Here is a 20,040-nt window from a genome sequence, read left to right on the forward strand (position 1 = left end):
AAGCTATGGGGCCAAACAACCATGGACTCAAATCTTTCAAACTGTGAGCTGAAATAAGCCTTTCCTCTTATGAACTTGATTTATCTCAAGTGTTTGATACAGTAACCGAAAGTTAACACAGGTGACTTGTGGTCAAACAAATACAATGAGAATGGGTCTAGTTTTTAAGTATGTGCTGAGATTTCTTTATGGCTCTGTGCATGCACAGTTACAAAACAGGCCCATTGCTTTATGAGTAACCCAAGCACTGCTCCAGGCATTTTGCAAGTATCACTTCATGTAATCCTTTTTAACTAAATATAATTGGGGTTTTCATTTTGTTGTTGTTGTTTATTGCTTGGTTGGTTGGCTAGTTGGTGAGTTGGTGAGTTGGTCGGTTTTCTGAGTCAAGGTCATGCTATGTATTTTGGGCAAGACTACAGTACTCTTTGTAGCCCAGGCTGGTCGCAAACTTGTAGTTATCCTCATGTCTCAGCACCTTGAGTGTTGGTATTACAGGCATGCATATGTCCTATGGATATTAGAAAACAGTATTAATTCTTGGAAATGTAAAGAAGAAATATTCCATGATATTTATCTCATCTCACTCCCACGTGCCCTTATTGCCTTACCTGAAATGTGCAGTAATAACAGACACTACGTACAGTGTAGAGGAAGGTTATAGCTCATAATGCACTGAAAGTTCTCAGAGTAGTCCTTGACCCATTGTACTACTCAGATTTTAGATCTCCATCTTTGTTATTAATAATACTTGAATTAGATGAAAATTGGGCAAAAGCTTTTTACGCTGTGATTTATTCACCTTTATTTTTATACTTTTTTATTTCTGTTATTTAATATTACCACTGAGGCCAAAACCAACCTCAGAGGCTTTACACCCATCATGAAGGAATCAAATAACAAATGCTGGCTAGCCTGTGGGAAAGAAGAAATGTTTCTACACTGTTCATAGGAATATAAATAGTACAACTATGAATATTAGTACAGAGATTTCTCAAAAAACAAAAACCAGAAATTTCACTTGACTCAGTTAATCCCATTCTAGATATCTTCCCAAAAGAACTGAAGACATTCATACTAAGTGATACAAGCATAGCAATGTTTATAGCAGCACAACTGATCATAGCTAAATCTTGGAAGCAATCCCTATGTCCTTCAGCAGTTGAGTGGATAAATAAAACATGATATTTATACACAATGGAGTACTACTCTGCATTAAGAAATGATAAAAGAATCATTTATATGAAAATGGCTGCACCTTGAAACCATAATGTTATTTAAACTAAATGAGACATACAAGATTAAATAGCACAAGGTTTCTCTTTTATGTAAAACCCAAATAATATGTAAAGAACAAAATTAAAGACAAAGAATAGGAAGTAGGGATGGATCTTTTTTAATGAGAAAAGGACCAAGAGATGGAGGAAAAGGGTGGTGAGAAGGGGTGAGGAAAAGGAATTAAGATGCATCATGTACGTGCACCAACTCCACAAAAGAAGTATAATCATTATGTACTGCAAATATGCACTAATAAAAATTAAAAGTATAAAATGAAAATTGTCAGAATAAAAGCACAGTCACTTATTTTAACCCTGACAAAAATGAATAAAGCTAGAAGGTTATGAAAGAAAGGTCTTGCACACCTTGCCTGAGAATAACAATCAAATATTCTGGACCACAGTCATGTACTGAAATCACTATAAGGTGGTCCTCCCAACAACTGTGCGTCCAAGCTCAGACTGACATCACATTTATTAAGCCTTGTAGCCAAGGGTTATGGTTTCAAAATACCTGAATCAATCTTCCTCATTTTTAACTTTAAAAACTTCATGCGTCAACTTCTCTAAATACACGCATAGATTACTAAGACACATGTGGTCTCATTATAATGCTCTGTTCTTCCCACTTGCACATGATTGTCATTTGGAGAATTTGTCTCTGGTGGTCATTTTGGTTTACAGTAGATGTTAATGTGAATTATGGACTTTGATTATGATGTGTTGGTGTGGGCTCATCAATCATCTTCCTCATCTGGTGGACAATGTGGACAAGATGGGGGGCAGGGAGCATTGGGAACTACAAGTCCTTTCTGCTCAATCTTGTTTTGAACCAAAAATGCTTTAAAATAAATGCCATCTTTAAAATATGACAGAGGAATCAATAAGAATTTAATCTAAGAAGCAAAAACGAATGCAGAAAAAGTGAAGAGCAGGGAGGATTTGATGGAGGTAATGATTACTCCGGGGCTTGCTTGTCCTCTTCATTGTCTCATTTCACTCCAGAGAAGAGCAAATTAAAACCACAGTGAGATACCATTACACACCCTTTATAACCGATAACATGAGGAAGTTTAACAATACCTACTGTTGGCAAGGAAGTGAAGAAATTGAAGAAAGCATATTGTTGGTAGGGTGAAAGCTGGTGGATCCACTTAAGAGTGAGATATGGCAACTTCTTATAAAACTGTATATGCACCTAATCAATCACCCAGAATGTGTACAACTAAGATAAATCAAAATATTTGTCTAAGATAAAGTCTTGAATGAAAAAGCTTGGGTTACCTTTATTTATAATACTCAAAAAAAATGAAATTAGCTTAGTTGCCTTGTGGTGTACATATCAGATTCAAAGAATAGACATAAGAGTTTGATGTGTGTAAATCATACACAATAAAAATTTTGATGTGTATAAATCACATCCAAAGAAAAAGCTATGAGAAAATATTGTATTCCAGTTACCACATACTGAAGCTTAGTGTAGTTTGAAAGATGTCTATCTTAGACTGCAAGGACAACATACCCAATATTCATAGATTAAAAGAGGAAAAGTTTATCTTAGTTCATAGTCTATAGAGGTTTCTGTCCATACTCAGCTGGTTCCAAGGAAGGGCAGCATGGCAGAGGGGTATAGCAGAGAAAAGCAGTCTATGGCCTGCCAGCAGCACCCTCCCTTTTTCTATTTTCTTTCTTTATCCATGCAGGCTACAAGCTATCGGTGGTTGCCACTCTGGAACTATGCTAAACCAATCAGTATAGTAATCCACTGTCACACACCCATGATCCAGTCACTACCAAAGCCCCACTTATGAGCAAATGAGGTTGGGGGAACGTGTAGATACAAGTCATAACAACCTCAAACATTAAATCATCGATAAAAAGATAGATAAATGGATAGACATGCTATGGAAAGTATAAGTAGATGTTACCAGAGAAAGAGGCCTGACATTTCCATGCAGGTACAGGACAATCAACGTGGGGAATGAGAAGAGGCAAGAGTGGGTGAGGTCTGCAGCACAACCAGGAAGAAGGTAGGGGTCTTAGCCAGAGGTGAAAGCAGACAAAAAGGCAAAGTTCCAAACAGACTTGCTATTACAATCCCTTGTAGACTCTGAGATTTTAACTAAACTCATTCATCCTGATCACAAGCTTCGTAGCCCTTTCCAAGTCCTGACATCATGGCTCAGCCCTAGACTCCATAGAGATCTATATGACATGGATGTTCCCGTGGACTACTTAACTCCAAGCAACTCAAGGGAGGCAGATATTAAAGCATTCCTACCCCAACATTTATATCTATTCCCCACATAACAATAGGAAGATCTATGTTCCTCCAGGGCACAAAAGTGTTCCAATATGCAACAGGGATTTGTTGATCAAGACCAGGAGAGTTGTGACAGAGTTTCAGGTGCTGTCATCTTCTACAAAAGGACAAGCACTGCCCACAAATGAAGGAAAGGTTATCACAAATACTTTATCAGTGAATAACCCTCCCACACATAAGAAAAACTGCAAGAGGTTGGAAAGGAAATGTACAAAGAGTATACCAGACAGGAGTCTAAGGTGAGTCAGAGAAATAGACACAGAATAGAAGAAAGGTTATGGTGGAGCCTGTTAAAGCTGTCTGGGAGGGACTAAGAATCAGTAGGTCAGTTAACAATATGTTTAACACAATCCATTTTTAAAATGAGGGAAAGACAGATGGCAGGCTCTCAGTTTAGTCCCATCCTCCAGACATGCTCATGGTCCCCATGGTCAGCGCAGGATGCTGAGGTACTGGGCCAAGAATGGCTGCCATCTTCCAACCAAACCTAATTTTAAACATCCATGTTTCAAAGATCCACACCTGAGTATAATGAAAGACATGAGCTGTGATTATCACGGATTACTCTGAACCACAGGAGTACTGAGCTTCTGGAAACCACTGTGGAACACAGTTACAAACAGACAAGGATTGAATGAAATAGATCAGGTAACAATGAGAATTTTTCTCAGCTGGAGCCTCCCAAACCCACCCCAGGCATCTCCTGGAATTTATCATCAACCAGGTGTTGGGAAGAACACTGGACAATTACAAAAAGAACCCAAAGGAAAAACAAAGACCTTCCCAACACCACACTAGCCAATGAGAAGACTGAGTTTAAGGTGCATTCTTGAGGAAGAGGAGGCAGCAGAAATCCCCAGACCAGAGATGGCAATAAAGGAAACACACAGAGAAACAACTGTCAGGTCTTTTAAATGCAAGCCCTAACATAAGCAGAGCTCTCCTTGTAGAAGCAGTAGAACAAGAAGAGTGAGCTGAACCCCAACATGCATAGGTGCACACCTGCAAGACTCAGCAGTGACCTCACCTGTCTCCTCCTCACAGTTTTCCTCAGGCTCTTCAGCATCATCATAATCCTCCTCCAGCATGAGATTCCCAGACACTGAGGGCCTCTCTTCTTTATTCTCCATAGGAATTGCTTCAATGTCTTCATAGACACACTCTGAGGACAGGTGCTCTGACATTCCAGAACCTGTAAAGGCCAAATGAGAATCTTAAGGAGCACCCACCATATCCTGAAGCCCGTCATGCACACTGAGAGCCCTGGCTCCCCTGGATCAGCCCACTGGGAGCAGTTACCCTCAGTGGAGCTAAGCACTCACACAATATAGACCACCCCTGAGAACCCCAAATGTGAATAACAGCACAATGTTCTATTTCCAAGACCCTTTGTGGCCCAGAAGCAACTCATCTAAGAAACATAGTACCACCTGAGTCCAGGATGTGCAGGTCCTCAACATCTCATCGATACAGAGAGACAATGAGCAGTGGCTGATAGGGTGACCAGAACAAGGGGGCCCACCAACCCTCTTGAGAATCTGCTGGCCATGCCCAGCCATTTCCACGTACCCATGTAGGCAGCTCTGTTGCGGCTCCACTTAACACCCAGGACCAGGAAGATGAGGCCCAGTAGGCAACCAAGAACCAGGCAGGCAATCTCCGGCAGAGTCCAGACTTCAGAAACAGATTCAGAGGCCAGGAAAGGGGCTATTTGGAAATAGAGAAAGAGAGGGCCTCCTGTGTGCCTGGCCTACCTAGGGCACTGTGACTCTGGGCCTAGATAACCTCAACCTTTGAAGAAGAGGATGCAGCATAAAGGAGAGGTAGGCCTCCTTGCTACCCACCCAGGCTGATGCTTTCCCAGATATGGGCTAACTTTATAAGGAATAGCAGCCCAAACACCAAGCCCAGGTGGGTGGGACCAAGTGGAAGGCCCAGGTGGAAATTCCATGTAGGCTTCTTAATCCAAGTAGGATTAAGGTAGGAGGACCTAGACTGATGGCCCAGTGTGTGCCCAGAAACACTTCTAATGGCTCTCACTATCCCTGTCCTCAGATCCACCTTGGAAAAAAGCCACAATGTTCAAGAAGCCACAGGGCACTAGAACCAAACCTCAGTCACAGAAGGAAATCCCCTGAGAGATGACTGTCCTCAGCCCAGGACCTCTATCCCCACACTGGATTTCCCACTCAGATGGACAGAGAGGAGAGCAATTGGCATCAATTTGTGTACATCACCATGGTCCTGGAAACACCTGCGAAGAGTGACTGGCACATGGTACAGGGCCGATACGAGCTGAGAAACTCTGCAGCCCCCCTGAGCAATGAGAGACAGGAGGACGGTGAGTGTGAGATGGAGCCACCTACCTGATACTGAAACACAAGCAGGAGAATGTAGACCTGAGAACCCCGAAGGGGAGGTGGGGATGGTAACCTATAGCTTTCACCTTCCCACAACTAGTGGAATGTCCCATCCCACGTGGCTGAAGCTTAGCATGACAGGGATGCGAGAAAACTATGCTTGAAGCAGCAGGTGGAACCTCATGCAAGGCCCAGTGTAGGGGACATGGTTCAGCAGAAAGCACCAGACACATAGAGACACTGTCCCTGTGCCCCACTCCCCTCCTACTCACCGGAGCAGTGCACCCCTGCATCCTCCTTGTGTTCACAGTCTCCTTGTCCCAGTGGCTCTGTGTGACAGCCCAACAGGAAAGCCTCACTTCCACGGCACCTCACCTCATCCAGCCACACAGGTCCTGACCCGGGACCAAAGGCAGCCCCCTGCGTGGCATCCATGGCCTGGCCACAGCCCAGCTGGCGACACACAACCTCTGCATCTGCCAGGTCCCAGGAGTCATCACACACAGTGCCCCAGGAGCCTGCATGCCAGAGCTCCACACGCCCAGAGCAGTTGTCATCGCCTCCTTGGAGGCGCAGTGTGCCCTCCTCTAGGAAAGAGGAAAGTGCTTATTCTGGGAACCCCACTGAGTTGGGCAAGTAGACCAGGACATACAAAGAAGGGTACCTGGGCAGCTGGTGGGTGTGCAGCTAAGGGTCTGCTCAGGATCCTCAGGAATTTGGGCCTTTTCTGCATGGGAAAATAGGTTCTATCTCAGTATTTGCAAGCTCAGCAGCTTCACGTTCCATGGATTTTTTTTTCTTCCCTTTGTCTTTGTGTCTCCATAACAAGCTACTCCTGGAGGAACAGAACTGTTTGTGTTCAAGGGAGGGTAAGCACACAGGCTGAGGGATCCACACACAGGTTCCCTGTTGATGTCCTCAGAAGATGCCCAGGAGCACAGTTGTCCTAATTCCCCAACCCAGGAAGAACCAGAGACTGAGAACTCCAAATGTCCTATACCCAGCTTTGAGCCTCATGCCTGTGATCACCCTCTCACCCACACAGACACCTGCACATGCCCTGCTGCTCACCTGCACACAGGACCCAGGCCTCTTCCCTGCTGGAGCAGGAATGCTGGTCCCAGGGTGCTGAAGGGCACTGCCACAGGGACCTGTCATGCCTGGGCCTGCACTGAATGGAAGCCAGCCAGAAAGCTCCAGGAGAAGGCCAGCTCCCTGCCCTGGCCAGCAGCTGCCCTTGGGAACCACAGCCCAGCTGATCACACAGGATCCCCAAGGAGGCAGCATTCAGAGCAGGGCAGACTCCACCCCAAGTCCCATTGTAGAAAACTTCCAGCCGCCCTGTGCATGGCTGACCATAATTCCGCAGCCTGAGATCCGTGAACTCTGCAGACAGAGAGGCCAGTTAGCGAGGAAGAGATGGGAGGATAGGGACATAAAAGACACTGGACCTTGCGCCAACCTGAGCAGAAGACCCCGGCATCCTCCTTGTGCCCACAGTCGTGCTGGCCCCAGCCCCGCGATGGGCACTGCCACAGTGCAGACTCATTGCCCAGGCAGCCAAGCTCATCCATCCAGATAGGTCTCGATCCCATCCCAAAGTGTGCGGCCACTGTAGTGCTGAGGGCGCGGCCACAGCCCAGCTGCTCACAGACCACATGGGCATCCTGCAGGTCCCAGGCGTCATCACACACCGTGCCCCATGCACCTCTGTACAGCACCTCCACACGCCCTGCACAGCGGCCAGGACCTCCAGCCAGCCGCACCCGAAGGCTCCCTGAGAAGAGGCTGAGTAAGGACCTGCCAGGTCTGTGAAGGTCAGGGCAGAGGAAGCCTGGGGGACCCACACTCACCAGAGCACACAACACCTGCAGCCTGTAAGGTCCCCACAGGCACCAAGGGGGACACTGAAATATTGCACTGGGTCAGGCGGGTCTCCGAGCCCACACAGGATGTCTGGCTCAGCCCCACTGGAGCTGCACCCTGAGGAGGGGCTGAGGAGTCATAGGCTTTCAGGGCCTCTCCACACCCAAGCTGCCTACACACAACACTGGCAGCACGCAGGTCCCAGGCGTCATCCAGGATGCGGCCCCACACTCCGTTCAGGGAGACCTCCACATGGCCATCGCAGCGACTCTGTCCATCCCTCAGCCTAAGGGCTCTGGAGAGACCTGGGAGAGACAAGGAGAAGCCACTGTGGAGCATCAGAAAACTCCCCGACTCCCGGTAGGAGCTCTCAGGCTCCTACTGACTGGCAGGCAGTTCGCTGTCCACCTATCAGTGTCCTCCCATCTCTTCTCTCTGAACCCTCTTTATTTTATGTATATCTTTTCTGTTTCTTCTCTTTCTGCTCCCCAAATAACCCTGAACTGTAGACCTATCTGTTTGGCCTGCATCATGTTAACCCAACTACTCATTCATTCACATATGATCCAATGGTTTTCTACCTGAATAACCTCCTCTTCTGCCATGGCTCAGCTCTCAGTGCCTGAGTCCATCTAGCCACCCAGCGCTCATACACTGCATGCTTTTCACCCACCTGAGCAAAAGGCAGAAGCAGAATTTCCCTCGGCACAGGGCTTCACACCCAGGGTGCTGGATGGGCAGCTCAACAAATGGAGCTCAGTCCCCACACAGTGAAACACATCTGTCCAGATGGGAGCATCCCCAATCCCAAAATGGCCTCCTCGTGGTGTGGCCACTGCATTTCCACAGTTGAGCTGATGGCACAGCACGGTGGCATCTGCTAAGTCCCAGTGGGTGGCACAGAGGGGTGCCCAGGCCCCCTGCACCTGAAGCTCCACACGGCCCTCACAGGGGCTGCTGCCATTGACCAGGCGGAACTCTAGGGGAGAAGCAGAGTCAGTGAGGACCAAGAAAGCCTAACCCAGAGACACTCATGTCAGACTTCTTCTACATAGTACACACCCAGTTTCTACAGATACAAACGGAAGACAGGAGAGCAGCTTTGCAACATGGTATCATTGAAAATTAGGTTAGGGAATTACAATGTCCATGCCTGAGCTAATGCAGTGATTAAGCTATCAAAATGAAATTGGCCATAATACAGATGCGGGAGAACTCTGGTGGGATCCTAGTACTGGCCACACACAAAGTGAGACAAGGCAGAAGAATCTCCATAAAAGAGTTTAGATAAGCTACTTGAACAAGCCATCAAAAAGCAAGAGAAAATCTTGAGATGTCAGATAATCTGATCTCTGTAGTTCCTGCAGTACAATGTTCTAAATATCTAGGTAAGCTCAAATTGACAAGGCAGGTAAAACACACTAAGGCATGGCTTAATAGAAGCTATTCGTGAGGAATCCCAGGCATTAGAATTTTTGGACAAAACATTGAATCAGCTATGTTAATTCTTCTACAAGAGCTACAACAAATCATGGGCAAAGGTTCAGAAAATGCCAGCATAGCAAAAACTTCATCAACTAGAATTCCAATAAGCAGACAACTATAAGAAAGAGACAAATGGAATTTCTGTCTGAAATGTACAATATCTAAAATAAAAACCATTATAGAGGGATATGAGAGAATACTAGAGGGAATGTGATTAGACATAAGGAAGAATGAATGAATGTAAAGATAGAAAGAGTGAGATGATTCAAAATGAAGAGTGCCTAAAATAATTGTGGTACATCCACAACCTAACCAGCATTTCCATCAAAGGAGTCCGAGAAGAGAAAGAAGGCTAGAAACAACATTTGAATAATCCATGACACAAACATCCCAAATTTGATTAAATACCTGACTCTACACATCCAAGAAGTTTGTGAGTTTGAGGCCAGCCTAAGCTCCATAATAAGTTCAAAGCCAGCCTGAACTACATAATGAGATGCTGTTCCCCACAACCAAAAAAAATGACGGAAGATCTTTTCCCTAATGTCAGAAAACACATTATACTGGAAATAACAGCTAAGAAACAGAAGAAGAAAAAAAATAAGCATCTGAATTAGAACAGATGAAGTGAAACTATGTTTAGAGATAACGTGATGTTTTTTATTTCATGAAAAAAAAACAGAATTTTATGAAAAGAAATAATAATAATAATACACTGTGTATCATGACATTACATGATCTTACATTTAGAAAATACTGAAAAATCAACCAATAAATTCTACAATTACAATAAAAATATATAGATAAAAGTTATATGATGATAATAATATATTTCTACACATTAGTGTTTAACAATCCAAAAATGAAATTAAGAAAATAACTTCATTTATAATAGCAACAAAAATATTAAAAATAGTTCAGATAGTGCTACAAGTTAAGGTTTTATTTTTCAAATTTTAGATTATGAATTTATTATGTATATTATTTTCTAAAATCTAAAACTAAAGCCCATTGATTTTTATGCTTATTTTATATCACTATTAAATTTTTATTATCTACTTGAAATAATCTAGTTATAAGTTAAATACAAATGATTAAATACTTATACAATAAAAACTATAAAATATTACTAAAGAAAATTAAACACATCAGAGCATGACACCTGCAAAACAATGCAACTTTAAACAAAGTGATACCAAAGACAAAAAATATAAACTACTTGAAAAATAAGTCAGGGGAATAACTTCAAGAGAACTTGTGATACAGGCAGATAATTCAACAAAATTAGGAAAGTAATTCATGATATGAATGAGAAATTTAGCTAAAGCATAGAGACCATGGAAAAGAAGCAATCAAAATCTTGGAGCTGAACAACTCAATAAATGAAATTTTAAAATACTTTTGAGACTCTCAACTATAGAAATGGTCACATAGAAGTAAAAATTTTAAAATTTAAAGACATCCATTGAAAAAATATGAATATAGAAATAAGAAAACAATTTAATGAATGTTATCAGAGTACACTTAATGAATCCTCAGGAGACAACATCAAACAAGTAAACTTTCACATGGTGGATGCTTAGGAAGAAGAAAAGTAGGAAAATACAAGGAAACATAACCAATTACATAATGGCTGGAAATTTTCCTGACTTGGGAAAGTTACGATCAAGGTCAGAGAAATTGAAGGTCCTAAAGAGTTGGATCCAAAAGAAACTTCTTTGAGCCAAATTAGATGAAAAGTGCCAAAAGTAGAAGAAAACATACATTACCAAAAACAGCAAAGGGAAATTGTCAAGTCATACACGAGGAGGCCAGCATTAGAATGATAGAGGCTTATAATCAGAAACCTTAGAGAAAAGACAAAAATGGGACAACATAGTCAACATCTTGAAGAAAAAATGCCACTCAAGAGTACTATACCCAGCAAAGCTAACTTCAGAAACATAGAAAAAACTTTCCAAGAAAAACAAAAACAGAAAACTTCATCAACACCACAAAACATCTGCAACAAATGCTTAAGGGAGACTTATACTACAAGGAAAAATGATATGTAGCATCATGAAAAACACAAAACTCAAGAGTGCAGCAGATTTCATAGAACATAAAGAGAAGAGAATCAAGGCCTATCACATAAATGCATATGCAGGAACCTCAATGACCGAGTTTACCCAAGCAGCAGTTCACCGTACTGATGGATAAATATCTAGAAGCTAACAGCCACCACTTTGAGAACCTCTTGTAACTGCAGAGGCCAAAGGTACCTTGTATTAATCTCAGGATGTCTTGATAAATTTAGTATTAAAATGTTTTGAAAATTTTGAATTTTCCTGAAGTTTATATATTTTTGGCAGACTGTAATATACATATATATTTACATATTTGTATTATATTTATATATGTGTATGTGTTTGTCATAAGAAGATTCAATTCCTTCCATGTGCACGAAAATGGATAGAACTAGAAGATATCATGTTAAGTAAAATATCCAGACAGAAAGAAAAGTAATATAGGTTTTCTTTTTCATGTCAAAACTAAAAATATGAAAAAAATCAGTGACTTGAATATAGAAAGAGACTGGAAAGGAAGGTAAGTGAATGTACAATGAGAGGAGAGAGGAAATGGTAGAAGTAGGAAGATTAGACATGATCTGTGCCTTCTATATGCATCTGTAGAAATATCACAGTGAACCTGATAAATTTATACCATTAATATGGGTTAATAGTTGTAGTTTTTTTAAATGCCCTGATCAGTCTTTGAGAAAGAAACAATATCTTCAACAAACAGTGTTGGTGAAACTAGGTATCCACTTCCATGTGGACAGCTGCCAAATCCCATATAACATGTGTAAAATTAACTCAAAGTATGTCAGAACCTTAGGCACACATTCAAGGGACAAAAGTCTTAGCACAAAGCATAGAAATAAAGCCTCATTCCTGTGGACTTGGCAATTATATTTATAGATGCAACACCAAGATGGAAAGGACTAAAAGAAAAGAAAAAGACTGTTGTGCTTAATCAAAATTAACCCCTTACATGTACAAAAGACATTTTCTTTTTTGGTTTTTTGTTTGTTTCTTTGTTTGAGACAGGGTCTCACTATGTAGTTGAGACTGACTCACTGTGTAGCCCAGGCTGGTCTCAAACTCACAGCAATCCTCCTGCCTCAGCTTCCTGAATGCTGGGATTACAGGGGTGTGCCACCACGCTCAGCCAAAAGATATTTTCAAAAATTAAAACAAAAAACATAATGGGAGAAAATATTTGCAATTCAAGTGTTAATAAGGGGCTGCTACATATAATACATTAAAAATTTACAAGACTGAAACAAAGACACAAGCTCAATATCTGACGTGGAAGTACACTGAATATTCCATTCTGTGAAGATAGAGTAAATATATGCAAAACAGAAATAGGAGGGAATGTCAGGCTGAGTTCTCTCTCTCTAACTACTGTCCAAAAATCATCCCAGCCCAGTGCCCTCAGAGTCTCCTGCCTCTGAACAACACCACAGCCCAGAACCCACTGGAGCCAGTGACTTGACTCACTCTCTCCAGAGCACCTGAGCCCAGCATCCTGGTCATGCATGCACTGACTCCCAGGCTCCCGCAGGCAGTGGAACAGCAGAGACTCATTGCCCACACAGCGGAAGGCTTCCATCCATACAGGCCCTGAGCCCTGGCCAAAGTGGGCAGTCCCAAGGGTAGACACAGCCACTCCACACTGCAGCTCCCGGCACACCACGTGGGCTGTGGATAGGTCCAAGTCAACATCACAGACTGTGCCCCATGTCAGACCTCGCTTAACTTCCAGGCGCCCAGCACAGGGGTCCTCACTGCCAACAAGCCGAGCCTCCACATGTCCTAGGGGCAGAGCATCAGAGGGCAGGTCAAGCTCTACACAGGACATAAGGATGGAAAGACCCCAAAACCCACCATCCAGTCCCACATGGAGGAATGAAGCATGAGGTCCCAGGACCACCTAGCTTGGCCCAGATCCAGGAGGCCAGCCCACAAGAAAAATCTGGGGTCTTCAAAACAACGAACCTGACAGTGGTCTCTCCATCATCCTTGCAACCTGGCCCCCCAAAGTGATTGCCACAAAGAACATTCACCCTCCAGAGAGACTTGGGCCCTTGGGACACCACAGACAGAGGTAGATACCACTGTCCAGACAGGAGGCCCTCACCACCTGGGCACAGGCTAGACAGGAACCCCCAAGGAGAACAGACAGCACTACCATAGAATTCCCAGAGAGGAGAACTCCAGGGCCTCCTTCACTACTGCTTGTTGGCAAAGCACAATCATGTCGGCCACCACACAGGTGGCTTAATACTGCCTGTGTGCTATGAGCAGATGTGTTGATCTTTGTTCATATACAAACAAGGGTCCATGGTCTGGGTGGGGTGAACCTACCTTTGCACACAACCTCGGTGTAGGCCAGAAGATCACACTGCCTTAAGAAGTTCAAGTTGAGCTTGCAATAGAAAATGCTGGTCTCAGTCCCCTGACAAGTCACCATCCTCTGCTCCTGGCCACCAGGGTGTCCTCCATGGTGGGCTCTGGACCACTGCAAGGCGGTGCCACACTCCAGCTCTCTGCACAAGACACCTGCCTCCTCCTTTTGCAAGTCACATCTCAGAATATCACTGACTGGGTTGAATACTTCGGGGGTCCCAGCACAAGGGCTACCTCCTCCGCCCAGCCTAACTTGTCTCAAGGAACTACCTGATGGCAAAAAAGACAAAGAGGGTCTTGCGAATATTTGCCCAAGGCACACACACAAGGCTGGATTTAGCCTAAAAGTAGGGCATCTTCAGCATCCCTGCTTACTTCTTGACCCTGTTCTGGTTCCCAGGAGATCTGGGGTATCAGAGTCCCTCCTCTCAGGACTGTGTGTCATGCTCACGGTGTGCACAGCACAGAGGGTAGCTTTCAGGGAGCCTGGATTGAGGCATCCCAAAGCATTTCCTGAGCTGACCCTGAGGACAACAAAGGAACCACATTTTGGCAACTGATTCAGAAACTAAGGGATCATTGTTAAACATCACTGAGAATGGGGTCCAAGAAAGTAAGAACTGAGATCCAGGACAGAAAAGGAAAATTACTGACTCATTCTGCAGCAAGAGGGAACCCCAGAACCCCAAGAATCCCATGGAAACTAGACATTCATATCTGGGCCAAACCCTTCCTCATCTCCTGTGACTTTGAGTCAGTGCCTCTGGAGCCCAATCATTAGAAAGGGGGTCCCAGGAAAAGGGGGAGGCGGTTCAGGAGTCATTGTCCAACCTACCTGAGCATATGACAGCAACCACACACTGGCATTTGCAGCTATTGATGGGCCCCCAGTCACCCAGAGTACACTGCCAGAGAGAGGCCTCCTCACCCTGACACTGAACACCATAAAGCCAGGGTGGCTTCATGTCTTGGGGCCTCAAAACTCGTTGAGATGTATATAGTGCTCTTCTGCAGTTGAGCTGTCTGCAGATCACCAAGGCCTCTTGCATGCCCCAGTGGTCCCCACACACCAGGCCCTGCTCCCCATGGTGCTGCACATGCAGGAAGCCTTCACATTGACTTTCTCCATGCAGGAGACTCACGGACTCCTCCCCAGCATGGCCTTAAAGGATAAGAACACAAAGGATAAGGTGTATGGAGAAGACACTGGGATTTGTTTCCTAATGATATAGGATCAGAAAGCTTGCCCTTCTTTTTAATGTCAAGTCCCAACCTTACTAGAATTCCCCTACCATTAATACTTTGTATTTCCTATCATTAAAAATAGTTGCTTTAATAAAATGAAAATTTTAAAAACTATGCACAAATTAGACCCAGGTGTGGCCATTGATGTACAATCCATGATCCACCACCCACAAAAAAAGCCATACTGCACAGCCGTGTCCCTGATCACCATGACCCTGTTGATGCAGTACACATTTACCTGGAAAGAGGGTCCAACAGGCCAGGAACAGGCACCACAACACCACACAGGATAGCGCCATGCCTTCCGTGCTTTATAGTTGTAGCTTGCAAGTCTAACAGTCTCAGAGAAGGGTATGCTCCGCCTCTACATGGAAGGTGGACTCTAACAAAGCAGTGACGTTGTTCTGAGACGGTGCCCCATAGCAATCTTATCACCTCCCCCCACAGCAGAGTCCTCACCTGTCATACTGAGCAGGCACTCACCACCTCCCTTCTGAGCTGAGCCAGTGCCAACAGCAAGTGCCGAGGCCAGGCTGGGCTTCCGGCAGCTGGGGCCTGATATAAACCCAGCTGTGAGAAGCAGCAGGAGCCACTTCCCCACAAAAAGCCCTGATGTCTATGGTTCCAATACCAGGGCTGGGTAGGAGAGTGGCAGCCTTTCTCAGCCTCAACGTAGCGTATGCCTGCAGATCTGGGGTCTCTCCAGGATCTGTATGTTCTGAATCTGTGTGCCAGACAGACTTGGCAATTTGATTAAAATATTTACAATATGTGCCACGTCACCAGCAATCACAAAAGATGCACACTGTGGGGCTATGAACACTTGGGAAGCAGCTAAAAGTCCAAGTCAATTACATGAGGTTTTTTTAAACAACTAAGACACATCTGTACAATGGGATATTACTCACCTATTAAATTATAACACAAAAGTTTTATATGTTGGGAAATTACTATAAAAATTTGATTGCCAAAGGGAAATGACATAGGAAAACTTTCAATTTACACTGTGATAAATTTTGTAATTGGGCACATCTCTATGCTATTATGCAATTATGTTATTATTCTCAATTAATAAATCCCTATTATTTAAAATGTTCATTTCTGGGGCTACTGCTTCTGGCCTGCCACTCCATGAATTGTTTTTCCTCTGTCATGCCCTTCTACCACCCTGTCTTAGATCCAGACAGTTGTAGACTAAAACTTCTAAAACCTGTGAGGAAAAATTAAACTCTCATTTAACTTGTGGATAGGAACTTGTGTTTTGTCCCAGCCATGAGAAAGTAACCAGGGCACTATCTCCCTAAGACCTTGCTGTTTTATTCCAGTACATATACCAGAGCAATGTTTCCAGCTTATTTATACAGTACCCTAAAGGTCCACAAATTAATAAGTGACAGCAAGCTTCCTCCTTTTTTTTCTTTCATTCTGTTACTTGGGATTGAACCCAGTGCCTGGTTCATGGTGCTAGAGGGTCTACCACTGAGCACTATCCTCAACTCTTATCTTTTTAATTTTTGTTATTATTTTGAGGGGATTTAAAAATGGAACCAAGGGACTTAGCTCTGAGCTTCATGCCTAGCTCCCTTTTTTTTTTTCCAGAAAACTTGTCCAGGCCAGCTTCGGCTTGTGATGCTCCTGTCCAGCCTTCCCAGTAGCAGAGATTGAAGGTGAGCACCACCATCCCTGTCTAAAGCAAATGCCTATTAAATTGGTTTAAAGAAAGGTATTATATGAACTTCTTGTTGAAATTTAAAATAATTTACAAATATGACTTTTATGCTCTAGAATATAGGTTAAAATGGAAATGGATTTTATAGATGTAATGCTTTTAAATAAGCTAAAATTTTTCACATTTGTCATTCACACCACAATCTGCTGGTTTGTCTAAATAGAATTTAATGGCCAGAATTCTATCCACAAGTGCGGTGGCCCACGCCTGTATTCCAGCTATTCAGGAGGCTGAGGAGGGAGCATCACAACTTTGAGGCTATCCTTGGTAATTTATAGAAACTCTGTCAATAAGTAAACAACCAACAATAATAATAGCTGCTCTGGGGATGTGATTTAGTGCACAGCAATTAGTCAAGATGGGAAGGCCCTTGAGTTAGAGGTAGATATGCATCATTCCACAGTATGTGTTTAGGGACCAATCTCAAATCTGGAGCTCCCAAACTTCCCTCTATAAGACACATTCCCTATTAAATCAATCACCACTTTTTCTCTTGTGAGTCTGCACAGATGGCTGAGGTAATGCAGTCTAACCATTCAATGACATCACCACAGAATCAGAAGCAGCCTTCCGACCTCTTCCTGAACATGTTTTCTCCTGCCCACAACTATCATCTTAACTGTCCCTATCTTGCTTCACCCCACAGTTACTTTATAGACTGAGAGATTGCTTTCTGAGCCTCTGAATGTTGGTGCAAGAAGAAAAGAGTAGCCTTAATCCTTGGAGTAGGACAGTTCTCCAGTTTCTTCAGCCTTCTACACAGACTTGCATGTGTGATTCACCAGCAAGATTTCAGGCCTTCAACTTTGGACTGGTGTTACATATATCCTTGACACCTCTTGCTCTACAGATTCCTCATTCTTGAACTGACGAGCTACTGGATTCTTTGGTTCTTCCTCACTCAGGTGGCTATTGTGGATTTCCCCATCTTTGATCCTCTATCCACCCAGAGTCCTCTCTGTGTTTCCAAGAGCAACAGAAACTCAGTAAATCTCCAGTATTGGTGTATTTGAGGACATGGTTGTGAACTTCACATGGGAGGAGTGAGAGGGCCTACATGATGCTCAGAGGACCCAATACAGAGCCATGATGCTGGTGACCCACTGCAGCTTTGTGCTCTTGAGTCATTTCATCAACCAATCTGAGGTGATCTTTAAGCTGGAGAGAGAAGCAGAGCTATGGATGGTAGAAGAACCCCCACAAGAGGGTTTCACAAATGTCCAGAAAGTCGATGACATAATTCAGCCCAGCCAGGAAAATCAATGAAGATATGTGTGGCAAGTTGCACTTGCTGCTGCCAACACTTCAAATGAGAAAAATGTTGAATTAAGGCTTGAGCTCATGACTCCAACTAGTCATGATAAAAAAAAAATCTACACCTAGCCATATAATAATCAAGATCCCAGAAACCCAACAGAAGAACAAAATACCAAGCAATTAAAGAAAAGAAACAAATCACATGGCCCATCAGAAACACAGCAGACTTTTCAACACAAACTCTCAACTCAAGAAGAGCTTGGAGTGAGGTATTTCAATTCCTAAAAGAAAAGAATTTCCAGCCTAGACTGATGTATCCTGTAAAACTATTTTCAAAATTGATGGGGAAATAAGATAGTTCTACACACACACACACACACACACACACACACACACACACACAAAATACTGAAATTTCATGAACACCAAACTGGCATTCTGCACACTTCTAAACATCATCCTAGAAAAAAAATGAAGGCCACAACTCCATAAGGGCCAACAGAGAAAATATACCAGGCAAGGCAAGAAATTAAAGGGGGAGAGGAGGAAAAAAATAAAAGGACCAACAACAGGGAAATAATGTGAAAATGAAAAGTCAATATATAACAGTTATAACCACCAATATTAATGACCTCAATTCACCAAACAAAAGAAATACACTGGCAGAATGGATTAAGAAGCAAAATGCAACAATATTCTATACACAAGAAATGCACTAAATCCACAAGGAAATTCACACAGTGAGAACAAAAGGATGGAAAACACTTTTCATGTGACAGGAGCCTGGAAAAAAGCAGGGTAGCTATATTACTTGCAGACAGAGTAGATTTCAAATCAAAACTAATTAAGAGAGACAAAAAATGCCACTACATCCTTGTAAAAGGAACAATACAACAGGAAGACATGACAATTATAAATATATATGCACCAAATACTAATGCCCCCAAATATACAAAACCTGTATTAATGGATATGAAAAACCAAATAAGCACTAATACAATTGTAGTGAGGGGCTTCAATAACCCACTGACACAAATAAACAGATCATCTAGACAAAAACATCAACAACGAAATAAAAGAATTGAATCAAGTCTTAGAACAAATGGACTTAGTACATATCTACAAAGTGTTCCACACCATAAATCAGAACATATATTCTTTTTGGTTTCACATGGTTCTTTCTTCAAAATAGACCATGTGCTAGCTCATACAACATGTTTAAGTAAATGCAAAGGAATTAAAGTTATATCCTGTGATTATCAAACCATAGTGCAATTAAATGGGAGATCAATAGCCTAAGAAACTGCAAGAACTTCACAAACACATGGAAATTAAATAACACCCTGCTGAACAACCAGTGGGTCACAGAGGAAATTAAAGAAGAAAGACAATTTCTAGAATTAAATGGTAATGTCAACAAAATATACAGGAATCTGTGGGGCACAGTGAAACCAGTCCTACGAGGGAAATTCATGGCAGTACTTGCCCATACTAGGAAAAGACAGGGAGCTCAAATAAGCAAACTAATCCTTAAACTTAAGCCCCTACAAAAAGAAGAGCAAGAAAAACGAAAAGCTTGCACAAGGGTGGAAATTATAAAGATCAGAGCAGAAATTAATGCTATGGAAACTAAGAGAATGATACAAAAAATCAAAGAATCAAAGAGTTGGTTTTTTGAGACAATAAATAAAACTGATGATCCCTTCACCAACCTTATTTAAAAAATAAAAAAAAACAGGCTCAAATTCATGCAATTAGGAATGAAAAAGGAGAAGTCACAACAAATCCACCAGAAATCCAGAGGAACATCAATACCTATTTCAAAATCCCATACTCTAATAAAATAGAAAATACAGAAAAAATGGACAGATTACTAGACAATATGAACTTCCAAAATTGAATGAAGAAGATACAAAAAGTCTAAACACTGCAATCACAGTGAAATTAAAAATTAAAACATTACCAACAAAGAAAAGTCCAGATCCTGATGGTTTCACTGCTGAATTCTACAGGATATTTAGAGAAGAACTATCTCCACTGCTCT

General features: G+C 42.7%; 1 protein-coding gene across 1 annotated transcript; it reads right to left on the reverse strand.

The window, feature by feature from the left end:
- Positions 1-4,031: 4,031 nt before the first annotated feature.
- Positions 4,032-15,309, reverse strand: LOC104860263 (scavenger receptor cysteine-rich domain-containing protein SCART1-like). The gene is given in 13 exon segments (XM_010621396.1): positions 4,032-4,087; positions 4,628-4,792; positions 5,170-5,307; positions 6,200-6,547; positions 6,625-6,687; positions 7,032-7,346; positions 7,423-7,737; positions 7,814-8,131; positions 8,500-8,805; positions 12,857-13,171; positions 13,724-14,035; positions 14,601-14,927; positions 15,249-15,309. Coding segments are annotated over 13 exon segments (3,039 nt in total).
- Between the last annotated feature and the right edge of the window lie 4,731 nt (positions 15,310-20,040).

This window comes from Fukomys damarensis, unplaced genomic scaffold (assembly GCF_012274545.1).
Source record: "Fukomys damarensis isolate Sample0158 unplaced genomic scaffold, DMR_v1.0_HiC HiC_scaffold_8, whole genome shotgun sequence".
Taxonomy (NCBI): domain Eukaryota; kingdom Metazoa; phylum Chordata; class Mammalia; order Rodentia; family Bathyergidae; genus Fukomys; species Fukomys damarensis.